At 32.1% G+C, this 14,936-nt stretch overlaps 7 protein-coding genes across 7 annotated transcripts, besides 3 other annotated features; 2 read left to right on the top strand and 5 right to left on the bottom strand.

The window, feature by feature from the left end:
• Window positions 1-510: 510 nt before the first annotated feature.
• On the bottom strand, window positions 511-1,890 carry CMU_010670 (aspartyl aminopeptidase protein, putative; the record flags this gene model as incomplete). Its single annotated transcript, XM_002142432.1, has 1 exon — window positions 511-1,890. One exon carries the CDS (start codon window positions 1,888-1,890, stop codon window positions 511-513), a length of 1,380 nt encoding a protein of 459 aa, XP_002142468.1.
• Window positions 1,891-2,189: 299 nt separating this feature from the next.
• Window positions 2,190-5,480, bottom strand: CMU_010660 (uncharacterized protein). The gene has a single exon (XM_002142431.1). It carries the CDS (start codon window positions 5,348-5,350, stop codon window positions 2,264-2,266), a length of 3,087 nt encoding a protein of 1,028 aa, XP_002142467.1. The 5' UTR covers window positions 5,351-5,480; the 3' UTR covers window positions 2,190-2,263.
• Window positions 5,481-5,489: 9 nt separating this feature from the next.
• Window positions 5,490-6,354, bottom strand: CMU_010650 (uncharacterized protein; the record flags this gene model as incomplete). The annotated part of the gene is made up of 3 exons (XM_002142430.1): window positions 5,490-5,758; window positions 5,822-6,133; window positions 6,210-6,354. 3 exons carry the CDS (start codon window positions 6,352-6,354, stop codon window positions 5,490-5,492), a joined length of 726 nt encoding a protein of 241 aa, XP_002142466.1.
• A 317-nt stretch (window positions 6,355-6,671) lies between these two features.
• CMU_010640 (sodium/calcium exchanger protein, putative) lies at window positions 6,672-9,185 on the top strand (the record flags this gene model as incomplete). The annotated part of the gene is made up of 1 exon (XM_002142429.1): window positions 6,672-9,185. The coding sequence occupies one exon, from the start codon at window positions 6,672-6,674 to the stop codon at window positions 9,183-9,185; it is 2,514 nt and encodes an 837-aa protein (XP_002142465.1).
• Window positions 6,890-6,921: a repeat region.
• Window positions 9,186-9,291: 106 nt separating the features above from the next.
• On the bottom strand, window positions 9,292-9,699 carry CMU_010630 (uncharacterized protein; the record flags this gene model as incomplete). Its single annotated transcript, XM_002142428.1, has 1 exon — window positions 9,292-9,699. One exon carries the CDS (start codon window positions 9,697-9,699, stop codon window positions 9,292-9,294), a length of 408 nt encoding a protein of 135 aa, XP_002142464.1.
• A 185-nt stretch (window positions 9,700-9,884) lies between these two features.
• CMU_010620 (RNA recognition motif. family protein) lies at window positions 9,885-11,115 on the bottom strand. The gene is made up of 3 exons (XM_002142427.1): window positions 10,890-11,115; window positions 10,175-10,829; window positions 9,885-9,969 (listed from the first exon to the last, which is right to left on the bottom strand). The coding sequence occupies exons 1-3, from the start codon at window positions 11,084-11,086 to the stop codon at window positions 9,895-9,897; spliced, it is 927 nt and encodes a 308-aa protein (XP_002142463.1). The 5' UTR covers window positions 11,087-11,115; the 3' UTR covers window positions 9,885-9,894.
• Window positions 11,116-11,279: 164 nt separating this feature from the next.
• On the top strand, window positions 11,280-13,181 carry CMU_010610 (uncharacterized protein; the record flags this gene model as incomplete). Its single annotated transcript, XM_002142426.1, has 1 exon — window positions 11,280-13,181. One exon carries the CDS (start codon window positions 11,280-11,282, stop codon window positions 13,179-13,181), a length of 1,902 nt encoding a protein of 633 aa, XP_002142462.1.
• Window positions 13,182-13,521: 340 nt separating this feature from the next.
• Window positions 13,522-13,542: a sequence feature (AT_rich).
• A 1,130-nt stretch (window positions 13,543-14,672) lies between these two features.
• Window positions 14,673-14,697: a sequence feature (AT_rich).
• Between the last annotated feature and the right edge of the window lie 239 nt (window positions 14,698-14,936).

Raw genomic sequence — 14,936 nt, 5'->3', positions numbered from 1 at the left:
CCTAATTCATATATCGTTTGGTTATTTAGTTTTGAAATTCTACCGAGAAAGTGAGATGTTATAAAAAGCGGGCTTACCCAATACAGTTAGATACGCATGTGCACAGAGCGAAGAAAATTTTCTTTATAAACTAAAAGTACTTTAATGTTATCTTTCAAGAGTTATGCACTATATTTAGCTTCCAGAAAATCTTTTATAGAGCATATAAAGCATTGATCTTAGTTGTGTAAGATTCCCCTATGAATCACTTTAAAAAAAAAACTAACTTTTTTTCTTCTTTGCTTCTCTAAAAGAAATCTGGGTTAGAAATTTTCTTGTAGATAGCTACCCTTAAGGACACAATCTTTGAAGAAATAATTTATTCTTTAAGTAATAATTTAGGTATTTTAAAGAAGTAGAAGTGGCACCTAGATATTGAGTAACTTGACACTTGTATTATTTAAATTTGTTATTAGAAATAAGTAAATTGAATTATATACAAATACCAAAAAAAAATAAGATAATCTTAATTTATATGTGAAGATCATCAAGAAGCAAAGATTGCCCCTTAAATTCACCCCATAGTTCGAAGTATGACTTTATAAAATCCATCAAGATATAGATATCATCAGCTGCCATAAATTCTCTAATAGAATGCATAGCAAGCATTGGAACTCCAATATCAGCAGTTCTAACTCCCAATTTACAAGCAACTATTGGACCTATTGTGCCACCACATGGAGAATTATTTTTTACTAAAAACTCTTGTAATGGAATATTAGCTTTTTGGGCTATAGCTTTGATATATGACGCAGTTGTGCAGTCTGTTGAGTAACTCTGATTAAAGTTATGTTTAAGAACAATTCCTCCCTTAAATACTGGTTTGTGATCTCTTTGGTGCCTTTCTGGATAGTTGGGATGAACCCCATGTGCCATATCTACACTTAAAAACATAGATCTATACATAAAGTGTTGGAATGAAAATGTCTCAACTTCAGCTAATTTTGACAACAATTCTGTTAATATTTGCCTAAGTATATCTGATTGGCTTCCAGTATAAGATTTACTTCCAACTTCTTCATGATCAAACGAAGCTACCATAATAATATCATGCTTGTTATTTTCAGATGCTAAAATTAATCCATAGAAGCAGGAATATGTTCCTCCTAAATTATCTAGACGTGGAGAATCAATAAACTCCTCATTAATCCCAGCAAATCTACTTGGAACTGAATCCATTAAGCATAAATCATAAGAAAGTACTTCATTAGGTTGTAATTCAGTTTGATCGCATATTTTATTTAATAATTCTTTTGGTAAAGTGCAAACCTGTTTAAAGTTACTCTGGTCCTCTAAACTAGAATCATGAGCTGTACATGAAATAATTGGCTGCAAATGAGACTCTTTATCAAAAGTAAATGACTTGTGCTCGTCACCTAGCTGTAAATGTATCGCTAAGTTTGGTATTATACATATTGGTTCTTGTATCCTGATGAGTTTCTCTCTACAGTTTGTTGTGACAACTTTACCAGCAACTCCTAGACCACGATCAAACCATGTATGCCACAAACCACCACCGTATGTCGAAACACTTAGCTGAGTAAATCCCTCATTATGAGTTATAGAGTTAGGTCTTATGCGTAGGCAAGGACTATCTGTATGTGCTCCTGCTATCACTGCAGTGCTCCTTTGATTGTTCAAGTCAAAATCCGGCCCAATATGAAATGCTAACAATGTACTATAGTTAAAAGTCAAGTAGTACTTTCCATCTTTTTTTAAATCTCCATTATATCTGACAAATCCACTTTTTTCAAGGACTTCAACCATTTCATTAACAGTATGGTACGGTGACCCTGTACTATTTAAATAGTTTAAAAACTTCTCAGTAAAATCTTTGTGAGCTGGTTTCATTTGAGAATTCACTATTCACTATATTATTTGCAAAAAAATGTTTATACTTTGAATGTCAAAGTATCAACGAATTTATTATAAATCCCGGGCTTAAAAAGCTACAAATACGGAACTCGTCTCAATTGAATTCCGATAAATTACCAGCCGGAAAGAGTTAAATATTATACAGTATAGGATACTAATTCTTTAATATTGCTACTATCCAGCTAAAATGTCAGTAAAACAAACAAGAAAGTGATCACTTGAAACCTCAACACATAATTTGACTAAATATTTCGGAATATTCACATCTAAGTAAGAAAAAAGAAAATTAGTAATATTAAGGATAAACTAAAATAGTGAATATTGTCTAAGTATTCAGAATTAATGCAGTTTATGGGGGGACTGTAGTTGTTTGCGTTCTTGCCACCTCACTTGTTTCATCCACAGTAGAATTGCGGAATATGTTATGAATACCTTGCGTCTTCAGTCTTTGTGCTCCTCTTAAATGCCTATTCCAAAAGTTAGGAGACCGTTCTGTTAAAATCATAAACCCAACCCAAGAGAAAATACGGTTGAATGAACTTGATGGGTTTTGAATGACTCCATCTAACAGAGCTTCAACAATATCTTCTACAGATGAATACTGAGTAGATGATTTTATTCCAAAAATTACAGAAATCCCACTTTGTAATTGGTTGTTGACTGCACTCCAAAGAGATAAGCTAGGATTCTTATAACTGTTACTAGTGACATTGTATGGATTCACTGCTGGAGCTAGTGATATTATATTAATAATATCCAGTTCAACACCCATTGAAGAAGCCAAAGTTGAGAGAAAAAGATTTTTGAAGAATTCAAAAGAATTTTCAGATTGTTCATTATAATAAAAATTTGTTATATTAACTTGTGCTGTAATATATATGCTATTGACCACCGTTTGATTATTTGAACTAGATGAGTTACTTGTAGGGTTGTTACTTGGATGATATTCATTATTATTAATATCTATTTCAGATAAAGTTTGAAGTGGAGAAAGCTGTAGACCACCTAATACTGAAGTAGTGGCTTGTAGAACTATTCCACCAGGGAATACAGTACCTTGGGACAAAATTGCTCCGCTTAATAATTGCGAGTCTGGAGGGACTGTATTATTTCCACCAAATATGGCTCCTCCAGGTAAAAGAGCACCTCCTTTATTAAGTGTGATAGATCCTAACAAAGTAGTTATAGGGGGAAATATGGTTCCAGCAGGAACTGTAATTGGGGGGAGTACTTGACCATTTGGAATAATAATTCCACCAGGAAAGTATCCACCACCTGGTAATAGCAATCCATTAGTCAAAATTGCACCAGGCTTTATAAATGAACTGGAAGGTAAATTAGTACCAGGTGGAATTACTGTTCCCGAAGGATACAAAACACTACCAGGTATAATCCCACCCAAAGGTAGAAAAGCACCTCCTGGGAGGATAGTCTGAGGTGGTAAAGTAGTTGAAGATTTTAGAGTTGTGGAGGGAGGTAGTACTGCAGCTCCTAACACAAGTACGGGACCATTGAAATGAACCAGAGGAGTTAATAAAGATCCAAAGAAAAATGTACCTGAAGGGATAATTGTATTTGCTGAAAATGAAATAGGGCTTGTCAAGACAGTTCCATTCGGGTACAAAACAGGCCCATTCGTACTTGCACCTAGAGGGAATACTGCTGAATCAATAAGTAACATCTGCTGTGGTAGATCGGTATAGCTACTAGTTGGGGGAATTTGGTAATTTAACATTCGGAAATTGATTAATCTCGAGTACCCCGACTTTTGGAATATTCCGGATATATATTCTGAAGTAGATTCCACATCTATATTGAAATTAGGTCTTTCTAAATATATATTATCTGTATATTTCTCACCCATAGTCTGTTGATTTAAAGATGATTGATAGATTGAATCCTGAAAAGTGAATGGATTACTATATTGATGAAATCCTCCTGGCAAAATAATTGAAGCAGCTCTATTCGAGAGTCCACCTGGCAAGACAGTGCCTGATGGCATGTCCCAAGATTCAAGGTTATCCTGTATGCCAAGGTTGTAATTATATAGTAAAGAAGTTTTTGTTATCACATCAGGTGGATAACTTGAAGGGTGAAGAATAGTACCTGCTTGGAGAATTGTGCCATTTGGAAAAATAGCACCACCAGGTAAATAAGTAATGCCCGATATTATCGACCCACCACCAAGAACAACTGCCATGCCAAGTTGAGTTCCACTTGGTAATGTCAGAGAAAATGGGGAGGAACCAAAAGACATCAATCCACCCATCAAGACACCTCCAGTTTCTAAGTAAATAGAGTCTACAATAAATGTTCCTATTGGGAGAGTTGTGCCAAATGGAAGTGTAGTATTTGGATTTATGATATTCCCGTCAGGAAGAATAGCACCACTCCCAAAAAATGTGTTTGTTGATATAGTTAATGATCCTAATAACAGAGAATTACTTGGCAAATTTGAGCCTGGTTGTAGAACTGAACCAGCAGGAATAGTAAGTGCAGTCATGTTGCTAAATCCTGCAGGTGAATAGCATAAAATATTTGATGAGCAGCAGTTACTAGTAGACTTCTTTATCTGTTGTACCTGGCAATTTGAACCGTATGTACTGGCTCCTATTAGGTAACAATTCGTGTTGGCTTTCAAAGTCGGGCTGTAATGTTTTTCTGTTATGAAAGTAGCACCACCCGGAAAGATAGTTCCTCCTGGTAAAGTTGTTCTTGGTGACAATACAGTCCCGGAAGCTAACAAAGTTCCATTAGGAAGCGATGCACCCAAGGGTAATATTGCCCCATTGGGGAAAGTTACTGGACCAAAAGCTGTTGTACCAACTGGCATATTTGTGCCATTAATTGATATGCTGCCTGAGGGGATTGTGAAAGTTCCATTAAAATCTGTATTGGGATTACCATTTAGCAAATTTGCGCTTGAATTTCCTCCAGTTTTACTATCTATAGATGTACTATTTGTGTCATTTGAGAGTAACTGTATTTCCTCCTGGAAAAAAATATATGTGCCATTTGGGGCCCCTACTCCACCTCTTATAACTTTACGAGATTCAAATGAAGATGGAAGTCTTTCTTCAACTGCAGTAAAAGGCTCTGTCACGAAGCTTTCATAGTAATATTGAGCTGCATCATTTGGATTTACTGGAGAAAATGATCCACCTGTTAAGGAAGTTATATTCAAAGGTAGTGAAACATTGTCTACTTCATAGAAAAAGGGACCATATACTACTTCAGTTACTGATTCTGTCTCATTTTGGATTCCTGGGAAGGCTAGCTTCTCAAAAGTACTCAATAGCCACTTCGCAATTGATTCTAACGAATTAGAACTCATATTAAATGATACAGAATTTTCTTGTTCACTAATATTCCATACTTGATCTATATTTAGCAAAAAGATTAGCAATATATATATTATCCATAAAAAGCTACTCATATTTAAGTTATTCGTAAGTTTTTTCAAGTAGTTAATATATACAACTTTTAATGAATGCCACACTCTATGTGTTTCTTGGTAAATTTACTTGACATAATACAATGGACATGAAGGCAACTTTCAGTTTTATTAAGTAGTCCTAATCAGACCAAATATTGTCACTAACTTTATAGAATCTACCATTATCTACAAGAGAAGTTGTTTTAGAATATTTTATATCTTCTATGGCAGATCTCTCAATAAATCTAGTGAGTTTCCCTACTAGTTCGCTACTTTCAAGTAAATTTAAGCTACTATCCTTGACAAAATTACTCAAATGTTCATGAAAATACTCAATTCCCTTTCTAATGTAATCCTCATTTAGAGTCAGTTCCCCAGTGTACAAATCGACATTTAATAGTGTTTTTCCTGAATAATATTTATGTAGCGGGTTTAGTGAAATATAGCATTACGTTAAATAATAAGACTTACTTTTCTCAAATAGCTCATCATACATTTGTGACATATTCAATGCATATAACCTTTCTTCCTCAGTGCTCCAAGGATTTACAGCTTCTGTATACCAATCTGTGTCTTGATCTCTAATCATAGTCTGTCTCTTAGATGTTGCAACAAATCTCAATAACATATCCTTTCTGTCAACCGCTTCGAAATATGCAGCTAAACTCTGGTCATTTTCATAAAAAATTTCGTATTTATGACCAGTTTTAAAGACTTCCTCATTGCAATGTAAACAAATTACTTTTTTCTGATGAGTGCTCTCAAGTTCACACACTATACGACCTAATTGTGTTCAAATTCAGAACATCATTAAATTACTATATTGTAATTCAGTTCAATATCTGTATATCTTACTTACCACAAAAAGTGCAGTTTCCGTACAAGTTATGTAGTCTTGCATAACAACCACATAAATAATTTCCTAATAAACTATCATCTAAGCTTTTCGCCTTGGTTTTTGATTGTCTTTTAGTTGGGATTTCACTCAATCTAAACGAATGCATTTACATACAGATGGCAAATTTACAATCTATTAATATTGAATTTCCACTATTTCAGTATAGTATTTTACTTCTTACCCAATAAGCGCCTGAAGTTCTATGATTCACAGGTATCAGGGTAAATACCTTTTTTTTTGCGGCAGGTACTAGCTTCTTTACCATTCCAAAGGAATATTCCTCTCTAGGTTCATTTTTAGTACATGAAGTAAATACAATATGCTGTGATTGGGTATGAAATAGCTACTTTGTATTTATCTGAAGAATTATAAGTGAGATATATTTTTGAAAGAAATTGTATATATCTTGATAATTAGATTAAGATGAAATTCTTAGTATTTTTTATTTTGTTGATACTTACTCAAACTACTATATCATTATCACACCAAGATGAAGATGAAAGCTATAGTAGTTATATAAGTGGGGCCTCAGAAGAGTCTAGTGTTGATTCTTTAGGACGGGATCTATTTGATTGGAGCAAAGATTACCTTGACTCAACAACTTTACTGCCATATATGAAATGGTACTACCGTTATATTTTTGAAGATATTTATCCTGAAGAAGAGAAGTCTTCCAAACTAGTATTTATAACAGGTGTTCTTATTAATAAAGTTACTTTTTCAATTATTTTACTATTTTGGATTTGTATATTATTTATTGCCTGCGGAACAGTTGCAGACACTTATATATCATCTCTAATGATAAAATTGGCAGAATGTATGAGATTATCAGATACATTTGCAGGCTCTACACTATTGGCATTTAGCAATTCTGCTAGTGATGTAATTTTGGGGATACTTAGTGCAACATTAAGTGAGAGAGATACAATATATGTATTCTTGGGTGATGTTGTAGGAGCATGTTCATTTATAACTTTAGTAGTCTTTGGATGTGTTATGGTTTTTTCAAAGACAAAGAACGAGTCTAATATTATATATATACCTGTTTATAGCCATTTACGAGACTCTATAGCACTAACTATAGGCTTAATTCAATTACTCATTATTAATCATCTTGGATATATTTCATCATATTCTACTGTAATACCATTACTAGCATATGGATTCTATGTCTGTCTAATACAATGGACTGAGAGATCCAATCATCCACAAGTTGGACATTTGACTTCTAAGGACAATTTTGTTGGTGGTATAATAAGTCAATCAGGACTTTTAGATACTCACCATAAAAATTTATCAACAAACTCAGAATCTTTGACACCAGAATCTGGTTATATTCTTAATATACCATCTTCGTCTCTCAATGATATTCCACCAATAAAACTAAGTTTGATTGGAAATGGTTTATCAAACTCAGACAATGGCTTATTTGGTGATGATACAGCTTTCGAAGATAGAGCCTGGGAAAGGATAGGTTCAAAATCTAGAAGCATTAAAAGAACCCTATTATTACTAACACCGAGTCATTCTCCAAACCCAAGTTTTGTAGAATCACATCTATATGATGCCTCATCATGTTCAGAAACAGAAGATTTAGTGACAAATGATATTTCAAACACTGATAGATTATTTGATGAATACTATAATCAATCTACAAATGAAAATAATAAATTCCTAACAAGATCAACTTCAAAACCATTTGAAAAAGCAACAAATATCCTTGAACTCCCTAATAATCAAAATGCTTCAAGATCTAAGTCGCCCGTGCCTTCTCTATGTAAATCTTCCATCTCAATAGGAACTCATTCATCTTCCCTCACTGTTGGAAGAACTTCACAGTCCCATCTTGTCATTTTAGGAGATGACTTTGCAATGAGAGTTTCCCGCAATATTCCAATGAGTGAAGTTGTCTATCAAACTGGTTCTCTTCATAACTCCCTCTTACCTCCTCCAGCTACAGAAGAGAATATTTTGAAGGTTCCAAGGAACAAAAAGAATATCTATAGAAGTAATGTAGCTGAGATGCAAGAAATAAGGAACTTCCTCAAATATCTTACCTGTGATCTAATAGTAAGCTTAAATATTGATGCTTTTCTTTCAAGATTATTGGAAGCTGGTGACTTTCTTAGACGACTTTTGATGACACCAATTATGTTTATATTATATTTAACAGTTCCATCTCCATCAGTAAGACGTTCAGTGCAGATTATGCAACCTATTTTCATTGTATTGGCTATAGGTTTGGAAAAGAGATTTTATTGGATAGCTCCTTTTCACTATCTGCTTATACTACTTGGAGCCTCAATAGTATCACTGGTCTTATTCACAATCTATATCTATGTTGATCCTACCTCAACGAATATTGATGAATCTAGCGTAAATTGTAGCATTGCTTCAAACCATTCAGGATTTCACTTATCATCATCATCAAGAGAGTTTATATGCAAAGTTCTTATGTACTTTGATATGTTTATTGGAATCGCAATGGCTATCTATTGGAATGGGGTATTAGTCAATGAACTTGTTGGATGTATCAAAGTCCTTGGTTTTACTCTTGGTATTAAGCCTGCTATATTAGGTTTAACTATTGTTGCAATGGGGAATTCTATTGCAGACTTGTTTGCAAATGTTGCCGTAGCTAGAGCTGGACATGCACGTATGGGGCTTGCTGGGTGCTACGGTGCTTGTGTTTTTCTTCTACTGTTTGGGATTGGAAGTTCAGTATTCTTGAGAGCTATTAAACTTAAATTTTCCCAAAATATACATTTGTATTTTGAGAAGCAAATAATTACTGCTACCTCTCAGCTGTTATATTTTCTACCAATATCAGCTCTAGTTGTAGTTCTCTCTAAAGGGAGAGTGCACAAGATATGGGGAGTATTTTGCATCATCTACTTTGCAATTGGTATGGCATTTATTCTCCAAAGTAACTATTAAATATCTTGTAGATCCCTATATTTTACTTCTACTTTTATTTCTATAGAAAATGAAATCTTGTCACATTCATTAATTGGTCTCACAGATTCTTCTATATTCGTGATATTTAATTTACGGCAAAGTGAATTGTTCCAGTATCCTTTGTCTCTGAAACATTCTCTTCTTCAATAATTCTTTCTTCAATGACTTCCAAATTTCGTCTTGGCTTATTTGAGTAAGAAGTTCTATGAGTCTCTATGGCTGTTATATTCGCTCCCAATATTTTGTGCATACTTTCACGTCCTAAAGATTCAGCATGTATAGCTTGACTGCAATCTATACCGAAACTTATACCATAATTTAGGTGACTTGGTATAAGATTGACCATTTGAGGTGGATCTAGATCAGTGCAAGTCAGTTTATTGTTTTCTAGCTCATTAGTTAAATTACAGCATGACTGTATTGAATCAAACCTATCCATTATCTTTAACAAAGTAGTACCAATGTAATCCATCATATCTTTCTCTACACTCATATTATCAATACCTTTTCTAGAACTATCTTAATATTTACAAACAAGATTAGAAGGAAAAAGTCAAATGTTCTCTTTGACATGCAGTAATTGTATCCTATACTAGTATGCAAGTTTCCCTAGTACCCGCCTGGTTGTGACTAGACAATTGCGCCGACTTGAGAAGACTTATAAGCTTCTTTAGATACGACAGATAAATTATAGTTTATAAACAAAATAATTTACATAAGACTTTACATAGTATATGTATTTTATCCTGCTAGAATTGTTCATCTATAATGGTTGAAATGTTCATAGAAACTTTGGGAATTGGAGTGTAGATATTCTAGATATTACTCTTTAGGTAATGTATGCTTAGTGATAAGAAATTCAATTCCTAGTATTCAATTTCACGTAATTTCCAGACCTTCCTTTGCCAAGAGTGTCCCTACTTTTTTTTAGAAATAATACCCAATCTGTGTCTATATTTTCTATATACATTGTCTACTACTTGGTCTTTAGGTAGAGCTTTCATTATATTTAAGGAATTCTGAACAAACAAAGATCCCTGCAGTTTTTTCAGTGCAATATTAACGAATTTCCTATCATTAAATAAAATAAAACCAAAACCTTTCGTCTTCCCGGTGATTTTTGATCTTACTATTCTTACCGCATCTACACAATTTGTACCGATATTCTGCATTACAAATTGTCTTAGTTCATCTTCAGAACATAAAGATGGTAGATTACCAACAAATATAGTCCTCTTCCGATCGAATATATTAAAATTATCAACTATATAAGCAGGTGATAATCTCATTGTATGACCTGCAAGAATTATACCTGTAAACTTCTTGACAAGCTCTGGAACTTTACTACTATCTTTTAGCACAATATAGGCATTTTTAGAGTCGCTTTTACATGAAAAACCCTCTAATATAGCCCCTAGTTTACGATTATGTGAAAACTTCGGATGCACAGGTAATGACCTGAATCTTATAGACTCTATATCTGCTCTAGTTAGTTCAAGTTTCTTCAAAAGATCCTTCTCAACAACATTTAACCCAATATTCCCAACAAATACAGTTCTATCTATTTTAGAGTCTTGAATTCTAGATGTTCCTAATGTTCTGTTTTGTTTTGGTATTGAATCACTAAAACTTTTATTTCTTCTACTATTCACTGAAAATATTACACTATTACTATTACTGCACAAAATATCTTTATTGCTCCTCTTAAAATATTGTTGATCTTTATTCTTAACCAAATTTGCCGTTCCAATTTGTGGAGGCCAATTTTTTGAAAGTAGTTCACTAATTAATGGTTGTTCCCTAGATACTTCAGAATTGATATTAGAAGAGTGACAAGTCCTACTAATTATATCAGTTAAAATAAAATCACTTGCTTTCATTGGTACTTAGAATTAGATTCTACAAAAATTTTAGACCCTTAGTATGAACTATTCTGACCTAATAAAAGGTATTAGCGCTAGATTGACAAATACTACGTGAATGTGACGACAGAGGCGCCTAAAGTTAACTTAGTTTTTAACATGTATAAGAGTAAGGCTAAGAAGTTGAGTTAGAAATATCGCACTATTTATTATGGAAGAACATAGAGATTTTGAGTATAGCATATGCCTATCAAACAGTGAAATATATAATCTTTGTAATGAATTAGATGCTATCAATGAAAATAATTGGTGGTGCCTTAAAAGTGTTAAACATCTTTACAGAGTATACAGATTTATAAAGTTTCACGTTACTGATGAATATTTTGAGGTATATATACGGCTTCTAACTAAAAAAATTACAGAACTTGCGCTATGTATTAAGAATAAGCAGATGTCAATTCGTAAATTATATATTTATTTCATTATTATGGGAGTGTATTTGCAACTAAGTAGGAATTGGTATAACCTAGATAAACTTGCATGCATGAATATATGTGAGGTAATAATATCAATAGTTAACTTATTTTCAAGATCAGTAAATAACAAAAGATGTAGGAAGTACTTCCAAGATACTGAAGGCAGTACTAAAGATATGAGGGTAAAAAAAACAACTAAAGTATTACTACCAATTTTGTTAAACAAGACTGAACTAAAATTACTCACTGAATATAACTCGGAAAATAGTTTTTTGAAGAATTTGATTCTTGATATATCTACTTTAGCAATAAAATGTGTTCCAGAAATCGAATTCATTAATTCATATACAACTAATACAATAAACCAGCTAGACAATGATAGTATAGAGGTAATATATCATTTTACAAGTTCAATATGCTATTATCGATGTTCTGGGTCATTTTTAAGTGATTTATTAGCATTTAAACTTCCTAGGACCTGTTACTTGCTGTTAAGAGGTGTTGATAAAGTGATGCATACTTTTACGAATATAGTGAAAATTAGAGCTAAAGAACTCTTTTATAAAGATAAATGCAGGTATGAAGAACTAAAGATAGTTAAAATTTTTAATAAGCATTCAGAATTACTTATATCAGATATCTTATATATAACACTTGGAATCTGGACTCAAATATTTAGAGCTTCTGCAAAAGCTAGATCTCAAGAGTGCCAAAATACTATTTCAAGATATTATTTGGATTCACAGTATCTAAGAACAGAACTTCTTTGTGAATTATCATCAGCTTGTAATAAGATACTTCTCAAAGCTACTGAAACGAAGTATAATCTTAACAATGAAATTCTTCCCAACACAGCTTTTTACATTGAGAAAGCAGTTTTATTGTTTATTAATGAATGCTTCAGTACCTCCTCTAGATTAAGTAACTATTTTTCTTGCAGCATAGCTATACACAGAAATCTTCTTCAACTCATTCATACAATTGGGAGAAGCTTGAAAATCTTACTTGAGTGTAATAGTGAAGGTGTTAAATACAACCAACATATGAAAGCTCAACAGGAATGCTCACTACTTTTACTAAAATTACATAATTCTATTATGTCATTTCTTTCACGTATTGGAGACAGGCAATCTAAGTTTCTTCTACTTTACAATTTGAGGAAAGGTATGGAAACCCCTACAGAAGATTACTTAACCTCTGCAAGTAATAGCTCTGACTTCTTATTTGAAGATCAAACTTCGAAGGTCTTAAATAGTTCATTTAGTCAATACTATAAATTATTGTCAAAAAATATTAGGAAACTTTTACTGGAATATTCTAAAATAACTGTCATTGAAAATTGTACGTTGGAACTTGAAGAGCTTCATCAGCCTCAAACTCAGTTAGTACTATCTATATACTATTTATCTTGCTCTCTAATTTATTTAATTAGGGTTAATCAAGTAAATAAGCATGAAATTCCCAAACAAAAGTCTGAACATGACAAGATTCTTGAGTTGCTAACTATAAATGATATCACATCTATTTTTAATGTCATGGAAGTGCTAAAAAGATGCAACTATCCTGAGTACTTCACATCTTTCAGTCTAGAATTAGAACACATATATTGTTACTTTTCAGAATTTTTGCTAGTTTGAAGTTTACTACCCTTTTAAAGTGATTGTTTTAGTATAAGATAAATATAAATACAGAAGTGTATAAGCTTTAGAAATATTTACTCAGACCACTACTTTTGAAATTCTCTAATATCTTGATATTGTCTATTAAGTCTATGTTATATACAAAAGTAATATACATAATTCGAGTCATTGGATATATTAATAAGAGAATACTCTACTAGTACTATCGAGATTTAAAGTTTGAATCTCTATTTGGTAAAATTTCCAACTTACGGGAGTACCTAAATATTTTTGAGCACTAAGGAATAGTACCATAGGTCCGATTAGTTTGTATCTGAAACTAAACAAGGTATTAGAGATATATATAAAATATATTAAAGTATTCTATCTACTAAGTTCGATATCACTAACCTTTATAACTAGGTATATGAAGAGATTTTTGTAACCTTGTTAGGTGCAATTCAAAGATTTATACTTAGTGAATTAATTTTAAGAGCAGAATTGCCCAGTAAATATAACAAATTATTCTTAAATACTTAATTATGCCAAATGAAAATTTTGAATGTAGATAGTTTTGTCTTAGAAATATAGTATTTCATGTATCTTCAAATCTTGTGGTAAGTTTGCCATAAATTAATGAATTATACCAACTCATTAAAATTTGTTTGGCCATCAATGTCTTGAATGATATAGATAAGTAAAAATACTAAATACATATTAATTCAGTATATCAGCATATTTAAATTTCTACATTCAGCTTCTAATTGTATTAAAGTTCGTTAACATAAGGTTCAGAAAAAGTTCTATGAAAGTTAAATTCTGCGTTCAAATAGTGGAAATATCTAATATTATTAGACTATGTAATGGGATTATTGACATTAAAATTAGAACCAAAGAAATACTAGTAAAAGACAGATATATTGCTACACTAATAAAATACTCATTTGCAAAATTTTACTTTTATTGAAACTGACCCTTTTATTTCTTTTTATAATAGATTTGTGATTGTAAAAAAAACTCTAGAATATGACTAGTGTGCTTGAAGATTTTACGAAAAACTTTTAAGTTGATTCATAAAGAATGCAATATACATGTCCCACATTATTGAAAATACACTTTGATCAAATACAGTTTAATGGGAATCTCAAGAGTACGGAAATATTGTGAGACATTCCATTTACTAACCGTAATAAATAACTATAAGTTATATATCAATTACCCATTATATATATTTCTGAAGTATTCTAATTATGACATTTTAGATCAAAAAGATAGCCATCTTAACTTTATTTGATTTGTTTCCCCCTAGTAATTATCTAGCTATTTCTTAAATGTTCTAACTCAGACCGTATAAAGAGTTGTCATTAATACAACTGGTAAATTGGATTATTGAAATTCTTTTATAAACTTAAGGTTCGACTTATCTCAATTGATTCAACCCACTCACTACTCAAAACTTTAAAGGCGCTTTATGAAGTGCAGAGATATAGCGGCAAACACTTGCAGCAGTAAAAATTTTATAAATATTTAAAAACCAATCAAAAAGAATTACATTTAAAGAATTTATAAATAGTTCACAATATTTAGTAATGATAATTATGGATTTTTTGAGTTGTTCATGGATCAAGATACATCAATTTTATTTATCTTAGGTCTCTGAGCAATGTATCGTTTTAATTAGCCCAAATACATCCATATTAAACTACATTTATCTAATATTCAATTTTAATATTCTGTAAGAATATTGTAAACTTGATATTCTAAGGGAAATGT

This window comes from Cryptosporidium muris, genomic scaffold (assembly GCF_000006515.1).
Source record: "Cryptosporidium muris RN66 scf_1106632373469 genomic scaffold, whole genome shotgun sequence".
Taxonomy (NCBI): domain Eukaryota; phylum Apicomplexa; class Conoidasida; order Eucoccidiorida; family Cryptosporidiidae; genus Cryptosporidium; species Cryptosporidium muris.
The sequence above is the reverse complement of the archived record's forward strand: the minus strand, read 5'-3'. Positions and strand labels throughout refer to the sequence as shown.

What these genes read in the sequence shown, in the direction of transcription:
- CMU_010660 (XM_002142431.1), bottom strand. Translation starts at nt 5,350, where the DNA reads ATGAGTAGCTTTTTATGGATAATATATATATTGCTAATCTTTTTGCTA.
- CMU_010620 (XM_002142427.1), bottom strand. Translation starts at nt 11,086, where the DNA reads ATGAAAGCAAGTGATTTTATTTTAACTGATATAATTAGTAGGACTTGT. An exon ending in AGGAGCAATAAAGATATTTT is followed by an intron (nt 10,830 to 10,889) that starts GTGCAGTAATAG and finishes TAAAAGTTTTAG; the next exon opens with TGATTCAATACCAAAACAAA. An exon ending in AAGACCAAGTAGTAGACAAT is followed by an intron (nt 9,970 to 10,174) that starts GTATATAGAAAA and finishes CAACCATTATAG; the next exon opens with ATGAACAATTCTAGCAGGAT.